Consider the following 21405-nt stretch of genomic DNA (forward strand, 5'->3'; position numbering starts at 1 on the left):
AATCTTTATTGTTGAACGTATTACATTTGTCCCTTTTTGTCTCCCATTGACCCCTTATAGCTCGCCCCTGCCACCCCCCCCCCCCCGCCCCAGGCCTCCACCATCCTATTGTCTGTATCCAAGGATTATGCATATATGTTTACAAGTTCTTTGGTTGATCTCTTCCCACCCACTCACCCCTGCCTTCCCTCTGAGATTCAACATGGAGAAAAGTGAAGCCATTGGGACAGGGAAGGCATTCTGTCTATCCGCCTGATACTGTGTAGGTTTTTTTATATGGTCCATTCCCTGTTGAACTTCAATAACTATTTGAGGCAGATATTAGTATTTGCAGTTTGCAAGTGGAAAAACAAAGGCACAGAGGCTTAGTAACTTGCCTAAGTATACATAGTTAGTGAGGACTTGTTCTAAAATTTGAAAGCAGATTTATTTGAATCTACTATGAGACAATGTTAAGGTACAGCGTAGGTGGGCATTCAGTAAGTTGTCGAATGAAGGACTGAACCTTCCCTTCAGATAATCTGCCCCATTTCCATGGAGCTCCCTCTCATGCCCCTGGCTATGTTCTCTTCTTTGTGTGGCTACAGCGTTTTCCTGAATATCTATGACCACATCTTTACCTTGTATGACAGTTACTCATATACTAGTAATTATATAAAGCACTAAAGGGTGCTCAGATTGAGTTTGTCGTCACTTATGTGGTAGTCATTTCAGACCTCTGAGGAACCTTATAGTGGATCGGCTTGTCTATCGCTGCCTGAGCAGGCTTTTTGCTACTCCTCGCTCTGAGCAGGGCACTTCCAAGAAAACAGATCAGCCTTCCTTTCCTGGGACCCATTTTCCTAGCAAATTTCCCCTGACTTGGGACAGTTGGGGTAAATGTGCGCTGGCGTTATCCCCCGTGTGAAATATGCTTGTTCTGCAGGGGCATCTAGATCTAGAAACACAAAACTGCTGTCACAGAGCCTGGGTTTGGGATGGATGCAAAACAGTGATTTAAAAGGGTTGCATAGATGTACAGACATCTGTGAAACGCTAATGTAACTTGGGAAAGCACTTTTGAATGTCCTATCTAGTATGGACTCATTTGTTTTCTTTCACTATTGAGCAGCCTCCATTTACATTGAATCTTTAATCAAAGTACAACAAAGTCCATTTTAGTTTCAATGCATTAGCATCCCCCTAAATGAGAAAGGCCCTGTTTGTCATTTTCCCTTTAATTAATGGCACTAGTTAATAAGGATCAAAATTGTTTTTCCTGAATAGTTACTTCTCTCAAAATACCAAGTACCACAGAGTCTCTTTGTTGCTGTTGTTTTGATAAAAACCTCAGAATTTCCTACTGCTTTGAGAACAGGGAATTTTGGCATGAAAGAAAAGAAATGCATCCAGAGACAAATGGCAGGGGAAGGAGGGGGTTAGAGAGCAACCAAAGGACTTGTATGCATGCATATTAGCATAACCAGTGGACACAGACACGGGGGCAGTGGGGGCTTTCCTGGGGTGGCAATGGCTGGGGGGGGGGTGTCAATTGGGGAAAAAGGAGACATATGTAAAACTTTAGACAATAAATTTAAAAAAAAGAAAAAAAAGAAATGCATACATAAAACAGGTTAAGCAAAACCCTTGTAGTCCTAAATTCAAATTGAAAATATCAGTTTGAACTTGATATTTCATCACACACACACACACACACACACACACACACACACACACACACACACACTTTCTAGCTGTGTTCACTGAAATAGCCTAGGAAGAATACAAACCAACAAGCAGTGAACACTCCTATGTGTGGATTGTGATACTGAAATAATACCATTTCCCATGAAGATGAACCAGGGTTCCTTGATGAAATGCGTGTTTCTAGATCCAGATCAGAAATTTACATTTTGTCAGACCAGATAGCAAGAAAGCTATGAAGACTAGCAGTGTTATTAAGAGAACTCAGGAGGTTGTGCTTGAGTTTTTCATTTTCATTAAAAAAAGATAACAATTGCAGTGGATTAAAACATATCAAACATATTTAAAACCCTTACTTCATAGTAATGCTAAAAAAACTGGTCACTGCTCTAGATTATTTGGCTCAATGGATAGAGCGTCAGCCTGTGGACTGAAAGGTCCTAGGTTCGATACTGGTCAAGGGCACATGCCTGGGTTGCGGGCTCGATCCCCAGTGTGAGGTGTGCAGGAGGCAGCCGATCTATGATTCTCATTCATTTTTTTTTAAATTTAATAAATCTTCATTGTTCAGATTATTACAATTGTTACTCTTTTTTCCCCCTATAGCTCCCCTTCACCTGGTTCCCACCTCACCCTCTGCCCTTACCTCTCCGCCCACTGTCCTCATCCAGAGGTGTACGATTTTTGTCCAGTCTCTTCTAGCACCCCCGACACCCCTTTCCACCTGAGAATTTTAAGTCCACTCCCTTTCTACGGCCCTGATTCTATTATATTCACCAGTTTATTCTGTTCATCAGATTTTTTATTCACTTGATTTTTAGATTCACTTGTTGATAGATATGTATTTGTTGTTCATAATTTTTATCTTTACCTTTTTCTTCTTCTTCCTCTTCTTAAAAGAGTACCTTTCAGCATTTCATATAATACTGGTTTGGTGGTGATGAACTCCTTTAGCTTTTTCTTGTCTGTGAAGCTCTTGATCTGACCTTCAATTCTGAATAATAGCTTTGCTGGGTAGAGTAATCTTGGTTGTAGGTTCTTGCTATCCATCACTTTGAATATTTCTTGCCACTCCCGTCTGGCCTGCATAGTTTCTGTTGAGAAATCAGCTGACAGTTGTATGGGTGCTCCCTTGTAGGTAATTAACTGTTTTTCTCTTGATGCTTTTAATATTCTCTCTTTGTCTTTTGCTCTTGGCATTTTAATTATGATGTGTCTTGGAGTGGTCCTCTTTGGATTCCTCTTGTTTGGGGTTCTGTGTGCTTCCAGGACTTGTAAGTCTATTTCTTTCACCAGGTGGGGGGAAGTTTTCTGTCATTATTTCTTCAAATAGGTTTTCAGTATCTTGCTCTCTCTCTTTTTCTGGCACCCCCATTATTCTGATGTTGGTACACTTGAAGTTGTCCCAGAGGCTTCTTACACTATCTTCAATTTTTTGGATTCTTTTTTCTTTTTGTTTTTCCAGTTGAGTGTTTATTGTTTCTTTGTATTTCAAATCTTTGACTTGATTCTTGTATTCCTCTAGTCTGCTGTTGGGTCTCTGTATAATATTTTTTATTTCAGTCAGTGTATGTTTAATTTCTAGTTCGTCCCTTTTCATATCCTTGAGGGTCTCGCTAAATTTATTGGCCTTTTCTAGGAAATTCTTGAAAAACCTTATAACCACGGTTTTAAACTCTATATCCAGTCGTTTGTTTTCCTCCATTTCTTTCGCTTGTGATCTGTTTCTTTGTCTCCACATTTTTGCTGCTTCCCTGAGTTGGTAGGGTAGCTTTGTGTGCTAGGTGTCCTATATGGCCCAGTGGCTCGGCCTCCCCAATTACCTGAGGTGACACTCTTGGTGCACCCCTTTGTGGACTGTGTGTACAGCCTTGTTGTAGTTAAGTCTTGATTGTTGTTGGTATCACTGGGAGGAATTGACCTCCAGGCCAATTGGCTGTGAGGATCAGTTGTGTCTATGCCGGGAGAACTTCTGAGCTGGGAGTCCTCTCTTCACACACCCAAGCGCGTGCTTCCAGACCTCTGCCTTTTGCGGCTCCCCTTAGTTTCTGCCTGACAGTCCAGATTCCCCCCATATAAGCCTGGGTCCCCAGGGTCTAGCCTGGAACTGGGGTTCAGTGCAGTCGAAACTGGGGTTCAGCGCAGTCAGGAGCTTTTGTCTCCTTCCTGCTAGAGAAAGCCAGTGGCACACTCTCTTCGCGCACTTGCACGCGTGCCTCCAGACCTCTGCCTTTCGCGGCTCCCCTGAGTTTCCACCTGAGAGTCTGCAGTCGGACCTGGGGTTCAGCAGTCGGAAGTTTTTGTCTCCTTCCTGCTAGAGAAAGCCAGCCAGGCACTCAGCCACCAGCGCATGCGTCTCCGTACCTCAGCCTTTTGCAGCTCCTCTGATTCTCCATGTGCTTTCCTCTGTCCTTCTAGTTGTAGGATTTCCACTCAGCCAGCTTTCCTGTGGTTCTGGATGATGTTCGTTTTGTCTTTTAGTTGTAGTTTTAAAATTGTTGTGCGAGGCAGCAGTTTAGGTGTTTACCTATGCTGCCATCTTGGTTTCTCCTTGATGTTGTCCTTAATCATCTCGATTCTTGTTCATTATTGATGTTTCTATCTCTCTCCCTCTCCTTTCCTCTCAGAAATCAATGAAAAAAAAAAAAAAACCCAACACAAAACTAGTCACTGTTACAGAATGCTTATCCTATCTAATAAAGAGGGAATATGCAAATTGACCATCACACCATCACAAAGATGGTGGCACCCATTCCCCTCAGCCCCACCAGAATCCCACAGTCCTTTTAGCCCAGTTGAGGGGGTAGCAGGGGCATGGTGCTGCCAAACCTTCCCTCAGCCCCCCAGCCGCCCAGGGCCGGCCCGAGGCACAAGCAGGCCTTGGATGGCAGCTGCCCAGCCACCCAGGGCCACCCGAGGCTCAGGTAACCAGGACCGGCAGTGGCAGCAGCAGAGGTGTGATGGGGGTGTCGCCTTCCCCTGATCGCCGGGTCACCTTCTTCCCCTGAGGGCTCCCGGACTGTGAGAGTGGGCAGGCCGGGCTAAGGGACCCCCCTCTCCAGTGCATGAATTTTCATGCACCAGGCCTCTAGTAAACAAATAATCATTTAAAAAACTAGTAAAGGGAAGGAATTAAGCATTTATTCTGTCTTTCCTGTGAAAACTGTGTCACAAAGTAACAAAAATATTAAAAGAAATTACACCTTTATAAAACTGTACTCCCTTCCCCAGCTACAAATGAAAAAACCCTTCATGGCCCTACCCGGTTTGGCTCAGTGGATAGAGCATCGGCCTGCAAACTGAAAGGTCCCAGGTTTGATTCTGGTCAAGGGCACATGCCCAGGTTGTGGGCTCGATCCCCAGTAGAGGACTTGCAGGAGGCAGCTGATCCATGATTCTCTCTCATCATGGATGTTTCTATCTCTCTCTCCCTCTTCCTTCCTCTCTGAAATTAATAAAAATATATTTAAAAAAAACACACACACAACTTTAAAAAAAAAGAAAAAGAAAAAACCCTTCATGGATCAATGGATCTAGGCATCAACAAATAAAAAAGTAAGAGCCAGGGCCAAGAAAAAGAAAAACCTAGAGATTAAAGAGATTTTAGGAGACTTATCAACCAATTGCAATGTGTGAAAGTTTCTAGGATCCCAATTCAAACAAACTGTAAAATACATTACATAATATTTATGAGTCATTTAGAAATTTGAACACTAACTAAAGATTTGTTATGAATTGTAGTTAATTACTTTTAGGTATGATAATTGTATTACATTCATTTTTTTTTTTTAAATAAGTCTTTATCTTTTAGAGATAATACTAAAATATTTATGGATGAAACCATATAACGCCTGAGATTTGCTATGAAACAATAGGGAAGTGGGGGTAGTGGGTAGGGATATAGGTGAAACAAGATGGACCATGAGTTGATAGATGATGACACTGGGTGATGGGTATATGGTGGTTCATGATACTATTTGGAGTACATAACACAAAGTTGAAAAAAGTGGCACAACTATGATTCCACTACAGATCGACTATGTTGATAATCTGACGTAGGAGAGCATCTTGGTTGAGTTTATAGAAAGGCTGAAGGCTTCCTATTCAGTGGTCATATAGTCAGTCTGGGCTGGATTAAGATTTTGACGTGTGTGTGTGTGTGTGTGTGTGTGTGTGTGTGTGGACAGGCAGGAAAAAAATGATTTAGGATGGTGTTTCTGTGAGCTGCAATTTAAAAGAAAAAAGGAAACACAGGGGCTCTTATATTGCTATTTCCTTCCAAAAAGGATTTACATTTTCATCTTATTCAGAGACAATTTACTCAATGTCAATCAGCAGGAGCTGCCAAACTGAGTATCACGGTATTATTTTTGCTTCAGGGAAAAGAGAAAAAGAGTAGTGCCACTCAAATTATAGCAGAAACTCATGAATGACAAGGACCTCTGCTTCAATTCCAGCTTTTAGACATCCAAATATGCCCCAAGGAAGGTAGCATTAAAAACCAAGAATTTTGTCTACTCAAAATGCATTAATTTATTTTGACAGGCATAGACATTCCAAAGTATATTAGAAATGATACCCGAGTGTTTTTTTTTTCCCTTCAGTAAAAGTATGACATGGAACTTTATTAATCTCTGCATTTTAATACTATTCCTAGGTCTGTAGAATGAGAAGGTTGTTTATTAAGTGAACTGGGATGCTTCTTGTTTAGAGCTATGCAAAGTCACCAGTTACTATATAAATTTTCGAAACTGATGCTTATATACTCAAAAATATCTTGTCCTAACTTCATCTGGCATACATCTTTAAAAAGTACAGTTTTATAAAACAAGAATAAGCTGTATATTTGAGAGTATCTTAAATTCACAGGAAAACAGTGGAAAGTACAACTTTATTTAGGCCCCCTGCCCCCACATACACAAACCACCCCCTATTAACATCCCATACCACAATGGTATATCTGTTAAAATCCATAAACCTATATTGACACACCATTATCACCCAAAGTCCACAGTTTAAATCAGGGTTCACTCTTAGTGTTGAACATTCTATAGGTTTGGACAAATGTATAAAGACATATGTCCACCAACTGACCCTTCCCACTAACAAAATTCTGGCAACCACTCATCTTTTTATGGTTCCATAGTTTTACCTTTTCCAGAATGTCATATGGTTGAAATCACACAGTATGTAGCCTTTTCAGATTGGCTTTTTTTCCCTTAGCAATATGCATTTAAGTTTCCTTCATGTCTTTCCATTGCTTGATAGCTCATTTCTTTTGAGCACTGAATAGCATGCCATTGTCTGAATGTACCCAGTTTAATTATCCACTCACCTACTGAAGGATATCTTGCTTGCTTACCAGTTTTGGCAATCCATGTACTGTGTGTTTTTTTTTTGTGTGTGTGAACGTGTTTCCAATTCATTTGGGTAAATACAAAGGAGTGTGATTGCTGGATTGTATAGTAAGAGTATGTTTAATTCTGTAAGAAACTGACAAACTCTTCAAAAGTGGCTGTACCATGGGAGAACCAAGATGGCGGTATAGGTAATCACCTATACTTGCTGCCTCTCACAACCACATCAAAACCACAACTAAACGGCAGGACAACTACCACCCAGAACTGCAGGAAAGCTGGCTGAGAGGAAGCCCCACAACTAGAGAGGTGAAGAAAGAGCATTGAGACTGGTAAGCGGTGTGGAGACGCGGAAAGTGCTGGCACCTGGATGTGCTGCTCTTTTAACTGGGAGGGAGATACAAGCTCCTGCTTGCTCTGAACACCAGTTCCAGGCAAGACTCTGGGGGACCCAGACACATACGGGGAGAAACTGGACTGTCTGGCATTGGGACAGGAACGTGAGGGCAGCTTTCTCTTAGAGGTGCTTGCAGTGATCATTGTTCCTGCACGGGGCGTGGGATGCGGAGACCCGAGGACCTCTCTGGTGCAGGGCTGACAGGCAGCCATTGCTGTTTGCTCCGCCCTGGTGATTCCCAGAGACTCCTCCCCTCCCAATTTACAACCCCACCCAAGCTGTGTGCATCAGCTTTTGCATATGAATGGCCTGTCCTTTTGCCTAAAACCTGTCAAACTACAGCTGGGTCAGAGAGCCCCAGAGCTTCCAAAAGAAGGTGCAAGGCCAGGCAGCAGCAGCGGCCTTGCTTCACAGCTGGCCTAGTCTGGGCACTTCCAAACCCCATACAAAGAGAAGGAATCTGCAGATGTCTCTGTAGCTCCTGCTGGGTGGCCCCAGACAGTGGCTGACCTTGCACCTCCTTGGAGATCCAAGAGTCAGTGTACCCAGTGGTCAGTGTCAGACCATACCGGATTACAACTCTTCACATCCATAAGAGACACACTCAAGGGGCAGACTCAGTGAGCACCAAAGCCCTACTGAAGCAAGTTCTGCCCCATAAGGGTGTCTCCTGCACAACAGATCTTCCAGTGTAGACACAGCTGGTCATCACAGCCAATTGGCCTGGAGATCAATTCCTACCAGTGATACCAACAGCAATCAAGGATTAACTACAACAAGACTGTGCAAACAGCCCACAAAGTGGTGCACCAACAACGTCCACCTCAGGTGACTAGGGAGGCTGAGACACTGGGCCCTATAGGACACAAACCACACAAGGCCACTCCATCAACTCAAGGAGACTTAGCAGCTACCCAATATAAAGAAACAAACACAGGGAAGCAGCCAAAATGCGAAGACAAAGAAACAAGTCGCAAATGAAAGAAATGGATGAAAGCAAAAGACTGGATATAGAGTTCAAAACCACAGTTATAAGGTTACTCAAGAATTGTCTAGAAACCTCTGAGAAATTTAATGAGACCCTCAATGATATGAAAAAGGACCAATCAGAAATTAAGCATACACTAACTGAAATAAAGAATAATATACAGAGATCCAACAGCAGACTAGAGGATCCCAAGAATCAAGTCAAAGATTTGAAATACGAAGAAGCAAAAAAACACCCATCCGGAAAAGCAAAAAGAAAAAAGAATCCAAAAATATGAAGATAGTGTAAGGAGCCTCTGGGACAACTTCAAGCATACCAACATCCAAATTATGGCGGTGCCAGAAGAAGAGAGAGAGCGAGATACTGAAAACCTATTTGAAGAAATAATGACAGAAAACTTCCCCTACCTGGTGAAAGAAATAGACTTACAAGTCCAGGAAGCGCACAGAACCCCAAACAAAAGGAATCCAAAGAGGACCACTCCAAGACACATCATAATTAAAATGCCAAGAGTAAAAGACAAAGAGAGAATATTAAAAGCAGCAAGAGAAAAACAGTTAATTACCTACAAGGGAGCACTCATACGATTGTTAGCTGATTTCTCAACAGAAACTATGCAGGCCAGAAGGAAATGGCAAGAAATATACAAAGTGATGAATAGTAAGAACCTACAACCAAGATTACTCTACCCAGCAAAGCTATCATTTAGAATTGAAAGTCAGATAAAGAGTTTCACAGACAAGAAAAAGCTAAAGGAGTTCATCACCACCAAACCAGTATTATATGAAATGCTATTCTCTAAAAAGAAAAAGAAAGAGGTAAAAATAAAAATTATGAACAATGAAGTGACAATAAATACATATCTATCAACAAGTGAATCTAAAAATCAAGTGAATAAAAAATTTGATGAACAGAATAAACTGGTGAATATAATAGAATCAGGGGCATAGAAGGGGAGTGGACTGACAATTCTTGCGGGGGAGGGGGTTTGGGAGGTGCGGGAAGAGATTGGACAAAAATCTTACACCTATGGATGAGGACAGTGGAAGGGGGTAAGGGCATGGGGTGGGGTGGAAACTGGGTGGAGGGGAGCTTTGGGGGAAAAAAGAGGAACAACTGTAGTAATCTGAACAATAAAGATTTATTTAAAAATAAAGTGGCTGTACCATGGAACAGACTAATAATATATCATTGGTAAGGGGTTGGGGATGCAAAAGAGATTAACCAAAGTACTTATATGCATATATGCATAACCCACGGGCACAGACAATAGTTTGGTGAAGGCCTGGGGATGGGTGGAGGGGTGGAGGGGTAGAGGGGATTACTGGGGAAAAAGGGGACATCTGTAATACTTTATATTTTTTTCCATTTTTTTATTAAGGTATTATATATGTACATATCTTACCATTGCCCCCCCCCCCCCCTCACTCCCAAACATGCCCTAACCCCCTGGAGTTTTGTGTCCATTGGTTATGCTTATATGTATGCATACAAGTCCTTCGGTTGATCTCTTATCTCTCCCAACATCTGTAATACTTTAAACAAAAAAGATAAATTTAAAAAATAAAACATATGCAAAAAAAAAAAAGAAAGTGGCTGAACCATTTTGCATTCCTACCAGCAATGTGTGAGATAGTCCTGTTGCTCCACATCCTCATCAACATTTTGTGTGGTCAGTGTTTTGGATTTTGGTCATTCTAGTAGGTGTGCAGTGATATATCATTGTTTTGATTTGTGAATAAAACTTTTTTTCCTCAATTTCCTAATGACATATGATGTTAAACATTTTCATATGCATATTTGCTATCTATATATCTTCCTTAACTTAGGCCTTTTGTCCATTTGTAAATTGGGTTCTTTATTTTCTTGTTGAGTTTTAAGAGTTCCTTCTATATTTTGGATAACAGTCTTTTTATCAAATGTGGTTTCGGCAAATACTTTCTCCCAGTTTGTGGCTTGTCTTCTCATTCTCTTGATATTATTTTTCTCAAGCGGAAATTTTAGTTTTAATGAAGTCCAGCTCATTAATTATTTATTTCGTGCATTGTGACTTCCTTGTTGTATCTAAAAAGTCCTTTCCATACCCAAGGTCATCTAAATTTAGTTTTATTTTCTTTCCTCTGGAAGTTATAGCTTTGCTTGTTGTATTCAGGTCTATAATCCATTTTGAGTTAATTTTTGTAAAGGGTTTAAGGTCTAAGTTGTATGTAATATTTCTTATTACCTTTTTAATGTTCATGGAATCTGTAGTCATGTCCCCTCTTTTATTTATAATATTGGTGTCTTCTCTCTTCTTATTTAGTGAGCCTGATTAGGGGCTTCTCAATTTCATTAATATTTTCAAAGAATCAGCTTTTGGCTTTACTGATTTTTGGTTTCAATGCCATTGATTTAAGTTGTAATTCTTTTTTCTGCTTACTTTGCATTTAATTTGCTCTTCTTTTTTCTAGTTTCCTAAAGTAAAAGTTTAGATTATTGCTTTGATCTTTTTTTTCTAATACATGCATTCAATGCTAAAACTTTCCCTCTACACACTGTTTTCTCTGCACCTCACAAATTTTAATAAATTGTATTTTAATTTTCACTTAGTTTAAAATATTTTAAAATTTCTCTTGAAATTTGTTTTTTGACCCATGTGTTATTTAGAAGTGTACAATTTATCTCCAAGTATTTGGAGATTTTCCAGCTATATTTCTGCTATTGATGTCTACTTTAATTCCACTGTGGTCTGAGAGCAAAAAATGTATGATTTCTATTCTTTTAAAGATGGAAAGGTGTGTTTTATGGCCCAAATGTGGTATGTCTTGGTGAATGTTCCATGTGAGTTTGAGGAGAATGTGTAATCTGCTGTTGCTGTATGTTATTATCTATAGATGTCAATTATATCTAGTTGATTGATGATGCTGTTGAGTTCAACTTGGTCCTTACTGATTTTCTGCCTGCTGGATCTGTCCATTTCTCGTAGAGGAGTGTTAAAGTCTCTGACTATAATAATAGATTTATCTATTTCTCCTTGCAGTTCTATCCGTTTTCCCTCCTGTGTTTTGTCACTCGGTTGTTAGGTGGCTACACATTAAAGATTGTTTTGTCTTAGAGTACCGACACTTATCATTATGTAATGTCTCTTTTATCACTGAAAACTTTCCTTGTTCTGAAATCTGTTCTGTCTGAAATTAATATAGCTATTCCTGCCTCTTTTGATTAATGTTAGCATTTCTTCACCCTTTTACTTTTAATATATGTGCCTTTAAATTTAAAATGGGTTTCTTGTAGACAACATATAGTTGTGTCTTATTTTTTTTATTCATTCTGATAATCTCCATCTTTAGTATGTTTAGTCCTTTGACTAATACTTGATATCATAGTTATTATTGTGTTATAACAATATTTATCTTTCCTCAGGGAAGAACCTGAAGTCGCTAACCCACTTCCTCCAGATACAAATTTAGAGATAACCTACTGCTTATTGTCTATTGGAATAGCCCTGATTCAGATCCATAAGCAAGAAAGGGGCCAAGTCACTCAAATAGGAATTCACACTAAGAGAAAGGGGTGTGGAGCCTAGGTTGGTAACTTAAGCTTAATACAACAGCTTTAGGCTTATTCCACAGGGGCTAGTTCAAGTGTAGGTTGTGGCTAAAGCCATTAACTTCTCTGGAACTGGCTAACCTAGCACAGTTTCGTGCTTTGGGATCCAGAGCTGAGCACACCTGAGTGAACTGATAGAGCTGTGACTCTGGCATCCTGCTAAAATACCACTGAGTCCACGGAGGAGATGGACTAACAAGAACGTTACCTAAGTGATGGGCCAACATTCTTCAGCAAGGCACAGGGCAGTGATTGTGGACTGATGAAAGGCGCCCACATGTGGGCATTTACTGTGCCTATTCACTGTGAAGTATCAGGAACTATTCTCAACTGAGTAAGCCCCTGGGATTATCGAACAGAATTTAAGAGGGAGCAATTGGACTTCTGCTAATAAAGGCACATATGGCCTTGAGCAATGAATTACACCTTGAACACGTCAAATGACTCATATGGATTAGACTTTTAAAAATGACCGGCCATATGTCACCCCCCTGGGAACCTGTGGTAATTGTTTTAGTTGATTTATGCATTAAGAAAACATTAAGGAAGAATCAAAGGAGGTGGATCAAAGGATAGGAATAATTTGGAGCAAAGGAAACAGGAGGGAACGGTGGTGTAGCAGTCCCCTCTACTCACGAGGCTGATGGGCATTCCAGTGTGTGTACCGCACCGGCTCAGACATCTGCCCTGCTGTCTTCCAGGTGTATTCTCCTGTGTCATTCTGGTCTTGGAGAGCTATCCAAAAATAACTGTCCTTTGTTTTTACCACACTACTGATCAGACTGGTAATAAAAGCCTGTTCAAACCTTAAACAGGGGGAAAGGAAATGGTTATAGTAAGTTTCTGGGCAATTAAAAATGCCATTAAAAAACATAATAAGGTGCACAGAATGGCACCAGAATAAACATTTCTCATGAATTCTTTAGAACACGAAGCAGAAAAATACCCAAAGACCCTGGACATCATTCATAAAGGCAAAATGTCATTGTAATTCCCAGAAATACACGCATGAGGAGAATTTGACTCTTACAGACAGGGCTTAATTCTTTCAAGGACTAGGGTTTAGCTCCAGTTTCGAAGTATAGGTGGTAAAGCCCATGAAGCCAGTAATAATACATTTTTTTGGCACAATATGTGCCTTACTTTGCAATCACACCCCATGCAGCACACCTCAGCATGAGATGAGGGGTGGCCAGAGGGGAGGAGGAAGGATATTATGCTTTTTTGGATGAGCATCTGCCGGCAGAGTTCACATGCACCCACTCTGCACACTTGCCTGGTGAGAACGAGACAGAGATTGGAGTAGCAATTTTATGTCTCCCAAGTCAGTTTTTCACAGGTACATGGAGTCCTTGACTTATTCAAATGTGTTCAGATATGCAAATTCATTGAAGATAAATTTAAAACCCTAGAAATGAACCCAAGGAAGTGCAGCCAGTAACATTTCCTCCAAACAGCTGAATGAGTTAGTGTTCATTGATTGGGGGGAAGGCTCCCTTCCCAACCCAAATGCATCAGAAGCAGAATCTAGAAAACTTGTCTATATGCTTTCACATGACTGCCTGAAAGAAAAATGTGTTAAAATTTAACTAGCATTGGAATTTTAAGCAAAGTTGGAAACTATCTTGAAAAATTTATTTTCAGTACATATAACATTCTGAAGAAACATTTCAAACAGGGCTGATTTTTTGGCCAGACTTGCTGAGTCAGTGGGAAAGGAAAGGCCTGATGAAATTACCCAGGAAACCTAACAAGAAAGCAAATTAGACTTTTTCATCCAATTTTGTGTGTTTTTTTTCATAACCATGCATCCTTAACTTGCACAGGGAAGCAAAAGCAATGGGGCCATTTAAGAATAGAGGAGTCTCAAAGGAAATAGGGGAGCAAGGGGAATGACACAAAGAAGTAACATTTTAAACTGCCTGATGAACATCACTAGCAGCAGTTAGAGGTCTTAGTTGTCCGGGATCCTCATCTTGGCCGAGCACATGGATTTTCATCACGCTTTAGTAAGTACCTTTTGCAGGTACCTCTATGAATAATCTGACCAGCACACATTTGAAATTAGAAAAGTTCTTTTGTAACCAGATTGCAGTGGCAGAACCTTATGTAAAGGTGCTTCAAAAGGAAGGAGGGTGAAGGCAAATATTGAGTCAGGTCACTAACATGCCCAGTGCCTGAAACTCCTGTGCTAGGAGGCCAGCAAGGCACTGCACCATGGAGGCTGTGGCCAGGAAGCCATTCACTGTGCTGGTTCTAAGAACCCAAGGGGCATTGCTGGTTCTTCCATTAGCTTCTACCATGACATCTATCAGGTAATGGAGAGAAATAACATTGTCTGTGAACTTGGACTCTAGTATCATTATTCATGACAACATTTTGCTTTTGTCCCTTGCTGGTTTTAGATTTATTTAGTCCACTCTGGTTTGCTATTTTATCTCCATTTATCATTGCTTAAAACAATAGAAACCTTCCGCGTTTTAATTGGCAAACATATTTTTTAAAAGTAGTTGCATATAATACTCATACATTAAATCCTAAAACGTTCAAATCAAAACAGGGTTCTAGTTTTCTCAGTCCAATTTAGAAGATGGCATTGTTAATAAAGAAATTCAGCAAATATGTCTTTCTTTTAAGCCATATATCCTAAGAAATTAACTCTGGATAACAGTATGCAATCTCTTGAGTGTTTGTTTTGCAACTGATAAAGAGACAAGAGAACATTTTATAATCTTTACCACTCTACTTGGCTTCAAACACTAAAAGGGTTGCAAAACCTCTACCTTTACAGTAATAGAGCAGACGACCTTTAAAGTCTTTCTTGGCCTTGTGTTTTATAATTTCTCATTTGCAAATACTCCAGAGCTTTATGGTATCTAGCCTTTTTGTTTGTTTTCACTGAAGTTGTTTAATGCAAATGTCATGATTTAAGGAACAAAACATAACCATATGTACATGGTTTTATATTATTATTGAGCCAGGATAAAATGTTATCTCTAAGGAATTCAGTAAACATTTTTTTGTTGTTATTCTTATAAAAACAACACAAATGATAAAATATTTAACTTGTGTGTACCTACTTATAAAATCAAATTTTTTAGGAAAATAATTCTTAGAATCAGAAAGAAATTAATCTTCTAATCAGATCCTTTAAAACGTTAAGAAATCAAATGTGGGAGATCCAAGCTGGCGGCGTAGGTAAACATCTAAACTGCTGCCGTCCACAACAATTTCAAAACTACAACTAAAAGACAAAACGTTTATCACCCAGAACCACGGGAAAGCTGGCTGAGTGGAAGCTCTACAACTAGACGGAAAGAGAAAAGAGCATTCAGGGCACAAACACTGAAAAACTGAGGTACGGGGACACACGCGCGATACGGGCTGGCGGCGGAGCCCCGTTGGCAGCAGGCATTGCTTTCTTCAACCTGAAGAGAGACAAGCTCCCGATCTCTCTGAAATCCAGTTTTTGGGGAGAAACTGGGCTGTCTGCCATCGGGTTGGAAAGTGAGGGTGGCTTGCTTGCAGAGCTGCGTGCAAGAATAATTGTTTGCTGTGCTGGGGCACGAGACGTGGGGACGCAGTTGAGACAGCTCACTGCCAGCCATCGCTGTTTTCCACACCCTAGCCTAGTGACACCCTGAGACTCTGCCCCGCACAATCTACAAATACACCCAAGCTCCAAGCAGCGGCTTTTGCATATGAATGGCCTTCTCTATTGCAGTTTAACCTAGTAAACTTGCAACCCGGTACAGACAGCTCCAAAGCCTCCAAGCTCCAAGCAGGGAGGAGAGGACTGTGGTTCTTGCTGTAGCTCCTGCAGGGTATCCTCATACAGTAGCTGACCTAAACCCCATTGGAGATCCAGAAGCCAGTGTACCTAGTGGTCAGTGTGAGACACCAGATTTCAACTCCTCACATCCATAAGTGACACATTTGGGAGGCAGACTCAGTGAGCACCAAAGCCCCACTGAAACAAGGCCTGCACCATAAGCGTGTCTCCAGCGCAGCAGTTCTTCCATTATAGACACAGCGGGTCCTCACAGCCAATTGGCTGGGAGGTCAATTCCTCCAGTATACCAACAGCAATCAAGGCTTAACTACACCAAGACTTTTCACTCAGCCCACAAAGGGGTGTACCAAGAGCGACCACCTCAGGTGATTGGGGAAGCTGAGCTACTGGCCCCTATAGGTCACCGACCACACAAAGCCACTCCATCAACACATGGAGGCAGCCAAAATGTGGAGACACAGAAGCATGTCATGAATAGGAGAGATGGAGGAAAGTAAACTACTGGATGACACAGAGTTCAGAACCACATTTATAAGGTTACTCAAGAATCTTCTAAAAACCGCTGAGAAACTTGAAGAGACCTCCGAGGAACTTAGTGAGACCTTCAAGGACCTTAATGAGAATGCCAAAAAAATAAATAAATAAATGGAAAAGGACCAGTCAGAAATTAAGCATACACTGTCTGAAATAAAGAATATACAGAAACTCAACTGTAGATCAATGTACCCCAAGAGTCAAACCAAAGATCTGGAATATGAGGAAGCAAAAAACACCCAACCAGAGAGGTGGAAAGAAAGAAGAATCCAAAAGTATGAGGATAGTGTAAGGAGCCTCTGGATGGCTTTAAGCGTACCAACATCTGGATTTTTGGGGTGCCAGAAGAAGAGAGAGAGCGAGATATTGAAAACCTATTGGAAGAAATAATGACAGAAAACTTCCCCCCACATGGTGAAAGAAATAGACTTACAAGTCCAGGAAGCACACAAAACCCCAAACAAGAGAAATCCAAAGAGGACCACACCAAGACACATCATAATTAAAATGCCAAGGGCAAAAGACAAAGAGAGAATCTTAAAAGCAGCAAGAGAAAAACAGTTAATTACTTACAAGGGAGCACCCATACAATTGTCAGCTGATTTCTCAACAGAAACTATGCAGGCCAGAAGGGAGTGGCAAGAAATATTCAAAGTGATGAACAGTAAGAACCTACAACCAAGATTACTCTACCCAGCAAAGCTATCATTCAGAATTGAAGGTCAGACAAAGAGCTTCACAGACAAGAAAAAGCTAAAGGAGTTCATCACCACCAAACCAGGATTACATGAAATGCTGAAGGGCATTCTTTAAGAAGAAGAGGAAGAAGAAGAAAAAGGTAAAGGTAAAAATTATGAACAACAAAAAGACATCAAATACATACCTACCAACAAGTGAATCTAAAAATCAAGTGAATAAAAAATCTGAAGAACAGAATGGACTGGTGAATATAATAGAATCAGGGACATAGAAAGGGAGAGGACGGACAATTCTCAGGAGGAAGGGGGTTTGAGGGGTGCGGGCAGAGATTGAACAAAAATCTTACACCTATGATGAAGACAGTGGCGGGGGGTAAGGGCATGGGGTGGGTTGGGGAATCAGGTGGAGGGGAGCTATGGGGGGAAAAAAAAGAGGAACACCTGTAATAATCTGAACAATAAAGATTTATTATAAAAAAATAAATAAATAAAAAAAAAAAGAAGAAATCAAATGTGTGTTTTTAGTGTAAGCAAGAAAAATATATCTTAAACTTCCATCAGTTTAAGGAAATTGTTGCTCATGTTGCTAAACATTAAATTTTAATTTAAAAATGCATTTGAAGATAGCAATACACAGTTTTGGCATACATTGACCAGTATTTTTATTTCAAAATAAATGTTTTGCATTTCAAAAGTATATACTTCAAAAGGAGGTGTTTTTGTTTTGTTTTTAACTCAAATCACTAATTGATCATTACATTTTTTTCATCAGGTTAGCCAGTGATATGTAGCTGAAAAAAAGATGTTTCTTGTCTGTGAACAACACAGTACTTAGCAGATAGCAATACTGTAATGATTGCATTTGTATTACCTGAAAAAAGAGATTGAAAAAGTAATACATTGGAAGTAGATTCACTAGAGAGCTATTTCAATTAAAAAACCCCCAAACACCTCACAATGGGATTGGGTTAGAAAGGACTCAGTTTTGAACTGAGTAATTACAATTGGATTTCTCCCAAGAACACAACAATTAACATTTTAAATGGATTTTAAAATAAGTGACTCTATTGCTGAACTAACATAAATAAAGAGTAGAAATAGAATATCAGTAGATTTGAAATGGGAGACACACATCATGATCATTATTGCCAGAAGTTTCTGGTGGCATTCCTCAAGAACTAGCAATGTTAAGTTTTTGAATATTGTTTCTTGCAAAAAGATAGAAGAGAAATACAGACTTAGAAAATACACAAGAACAAACCCCAGAAGAGCAAATACCACACTATTAATGGCAGTTACCTCTGGGGAGCAGAGTAGGATTGTTTGAGAGGGGAGGATAGTGGAGGTCAGGGGGCACTTTCACTTTTTAGTCTACATTCTTCTGGTTTGCTTGAATTTGTATCAATGAGAATGTTTTTATTGTGTAATTTAAAAAGGGGTAATTAAAATATGTTTTAAAAAGAAAGTTAACTGCATTGTACCAAAAATACAACTAATAAACAAATTCTGTAAAGTTGTCAACATACAGAAATCAGTTGCATTTTTATATACTAACAATGAACAAGCTAAAAAGAAAACCACAAACAAATCCATTTATAATAGCATCAAAAAGAATGAAATAGTTGGGAATAATCTTAACCAAGGCAATGAAAGAGTTGTACATTGAAAACTACAACATATTGCTGAAGGAAATTAAAGAAGACACAATTAGATGGGAAGTTATCCCATTAATTGGAAGACTTATTCTTAAAATAGTCATACCACCCAAAGCAATCTATAGATTGAATGTAATCTCTATCAAGATCCCAACAATATTTTTTTTTCAGAAGTAGAAAAGTCCATTTTAAAGTTCATATAAAATTTCAATGGACTCTGAATAGCAAAAACAAAGATAAAAAGAAGAACAAAGTTGGAGGTCTTACACTTCCTGATTTTAAAACTTACTAAAAAGTACAGTAATCAAAATGGTGTGATACTGGCATAAAGAAAGACATAGAGACCAATGAAACAGAATACAGAACCCAGAAATAAACACTCATGTATATTGTCAAATGATTTTTGACAAAGGTGTCAAGACAGTAAGGGAAAGGGCAGTATTTTCAGCATGGATTCAGGGGAAACTAGATTTCCACTTGCAAAAGACTAAAGTTGGATTCTTATCTTACACCATTTACAAAAATTAACTCAAAGTGGATCAAAGACCTAAATGTAAGAGCTACAACTAAAAAACTCTTAGAAGAAAACATATGAGAAAATGTCATGACACTGCATTTGGCAATGACTTTTTGGCTATGACACCAAATGCCGAGATAGCAAATAAGAACTAGATAAATTGGACTTAATCAAAATTAAAAACTTTTGCACATCAAAGGGCACTATCAACAGAGTGAAAAGGCAACCCATGAAATAGAAAAAAATATTTGCAAATTATGTATCTGATGAGGAGTTACTACATAGGATATTTAAAGAAATCTTACAACTAGTAACAGAGAACAATTGAAAAAAAATGGGCAAAGGACTTGAATAGACATTTCTTTAAAGAAGATATACAGATGATAATAAGCACATGGAAGATGCTCAATATCATTAATTATTACAAAAATGCAAATCAAAATCACAATGAGACACCACTTCATACCCATTAAGATGTCTATGAACAAAAATGGAGACAGAGAAGCATCGAACAGACCGTCAAACCTCAGAGGGAAGGTAGGGGAGTGGGAGGGAGAGGATAAGAGATCAACCAAAGGACTTGTATGCATGCATATAGGCATAACGAATGGACACAGATAGTAGGGGGCAAGGCCATGTGCTTAGTGGATAGAGCGTCGACCTGCGGACTCAAGGGTCCCAGGTTCGATTCCAGTCAAGGGCATGTACCTTGGTTGCGGGCACATCCCCAGCAGGGGGTGTGCAAGAGGCAGCTGACCGATGTTTCTCTCTCATCGATGTTTTTAGCTCTCTATCCCTCTCTCTTCCTCTCTGTAAAAAATCAATAAAATATATTTTAAAAAAAGAATTTAAATTAAAAAAAAAAAAGAACAGAAAAGAACAAGTGTGGCCAGGATGCCAGGATGTAAAGGAATTGGAACACTTGTGCACTGCTGGTGGGAATTAAAATGGTGAAATGGTGCGGCTAAAAATGAGTATAACTGTTCCTCAAAAAATTAAAAATCATTTTATCATATGAATAAAAATATACCCAGAAACGTATATTACCCAAAATAATTGAAAGCGGGGATTCAAAAGATATTTGTACATTCATATTCACAGCAGCATTATTCACAATAGGCAAAAGGTAAAAGCATCTTATGTCTATTGATGGATGAATGGATAAGCAAAATGTGGTGTATACTTACTATAGAATATTATTCATCCTTAAAAAGAAAGGAAATTCTAACACATGCTCCAAGAAGGATTAACTTGCAGGATATTAGGCTAAGGGCAATAAGCCAGGCACAAAAGGACAATTACTGGGTGATTCCACTTACCTAGAGGAGTCAACCTCATAGAAACAGAAATAGGATGGTGGCAGCCAGAGGCTAGGGGCCAGTGAGAATGGAGAGTTATGTTTAATGGGTACAGAATTTCAGTTTGGGAAGATAAAAATGTTCTGGGGATGGATGGTAGTGATGGCTGCACAATAATATGACTGTAGTTAATGCCACTGAACTGTACACTTGAAAATGGTTAAAATTATAACTTTTACATTATGTATATTTTACCACAATAAAAGTTAACTGTAAATATGTTTGGGAGATATGGTGGTTGCAGAAAAATAACGGAGCTGTGAATACGCTTGAAAATAATGCACATTTAAACTTAGGAGAAAATGGGATATTGCAGGATTTCTCACTTTTGGCAAAATTCACAAAATTGAATGGCATTTGGATTATTTTGTACCAAATATTCCATGACTGATTGATTCAAGATTTAGATACACATGCATTTAGGCAATTTTCCATGGTAACTTTGGAACGCAAGCTCTGCAGTCATGCTCTGTCGGGATGCAAAGTGGCCAGGCTTTAAAAAATTCGGTAACAGTTAACAAGCAAATAAAATTCTGTTATTCAGCAATAGGGGTCTGTTTTTCCTTCCTTCTTATCCCACAAAGTGTTAAAAGTTCTAGATCAGGAGCAGTTACCGGATAACAAAAGAAAGAAGTAATTTGTAGCAGGTGGCTCTAATTGTGCCTATCAAACCTGTCGCTCAGTTGTGCAGAAGAGTGGAAAATCAATTAGCAACTACAAGCTTGGGTACTGGTGAGTGACAGGAGTGCCTTAACTCAAAGGGAAATCAGTAATAGAAGAAGATGATTACCCGGGCGGCTAGTGGACACTCTTGGATCTGGAGGGACTTTCCATTGC

At 39.6% G+C, this 21405-nt stretch overlaps 1 protein-coding gene across 4 annotated transcripts in view; it reads right to left on the bottom strand.

Moving 5' to 3' along the window:
* The window catches only part of PLA2R1 (phospholipase A2 receptor 1), a 112980-nt gene that overhangs the window by 41608 nt on the left and 49967 nt on the right, over positions 1 to 21405 (bottom strand). For all 4 annotated transcript variants that reach the window (XM_054722926.1, XM_054722925.1, XM_028141133.2 and 1 more), the window contains one exon: positions 12650 to 12819. In XM_054722926.1, the coding sequence (XP_054578901.1) occupies positions 12650 to 12819 (170 nt within the window). The remainder of the gene's footprint in view (positions 1 to 12649; positions 12820 to 21405) is intronic.

Source organism: Eptesicus fuscus, chromosome 11 (assembly GCF_027574615.1).
Source record: "Eptesicus fuscus isolate TK198812 chromosome 11, DD_ASM_mEF_20220401, whole genome shotgun sequence".
NCBI lineage: Eukaryota > Metazoa > Chordata > Mammalia > Chiroptera > Vespertilionidae > Eptesicus > Eptesicus fuscus.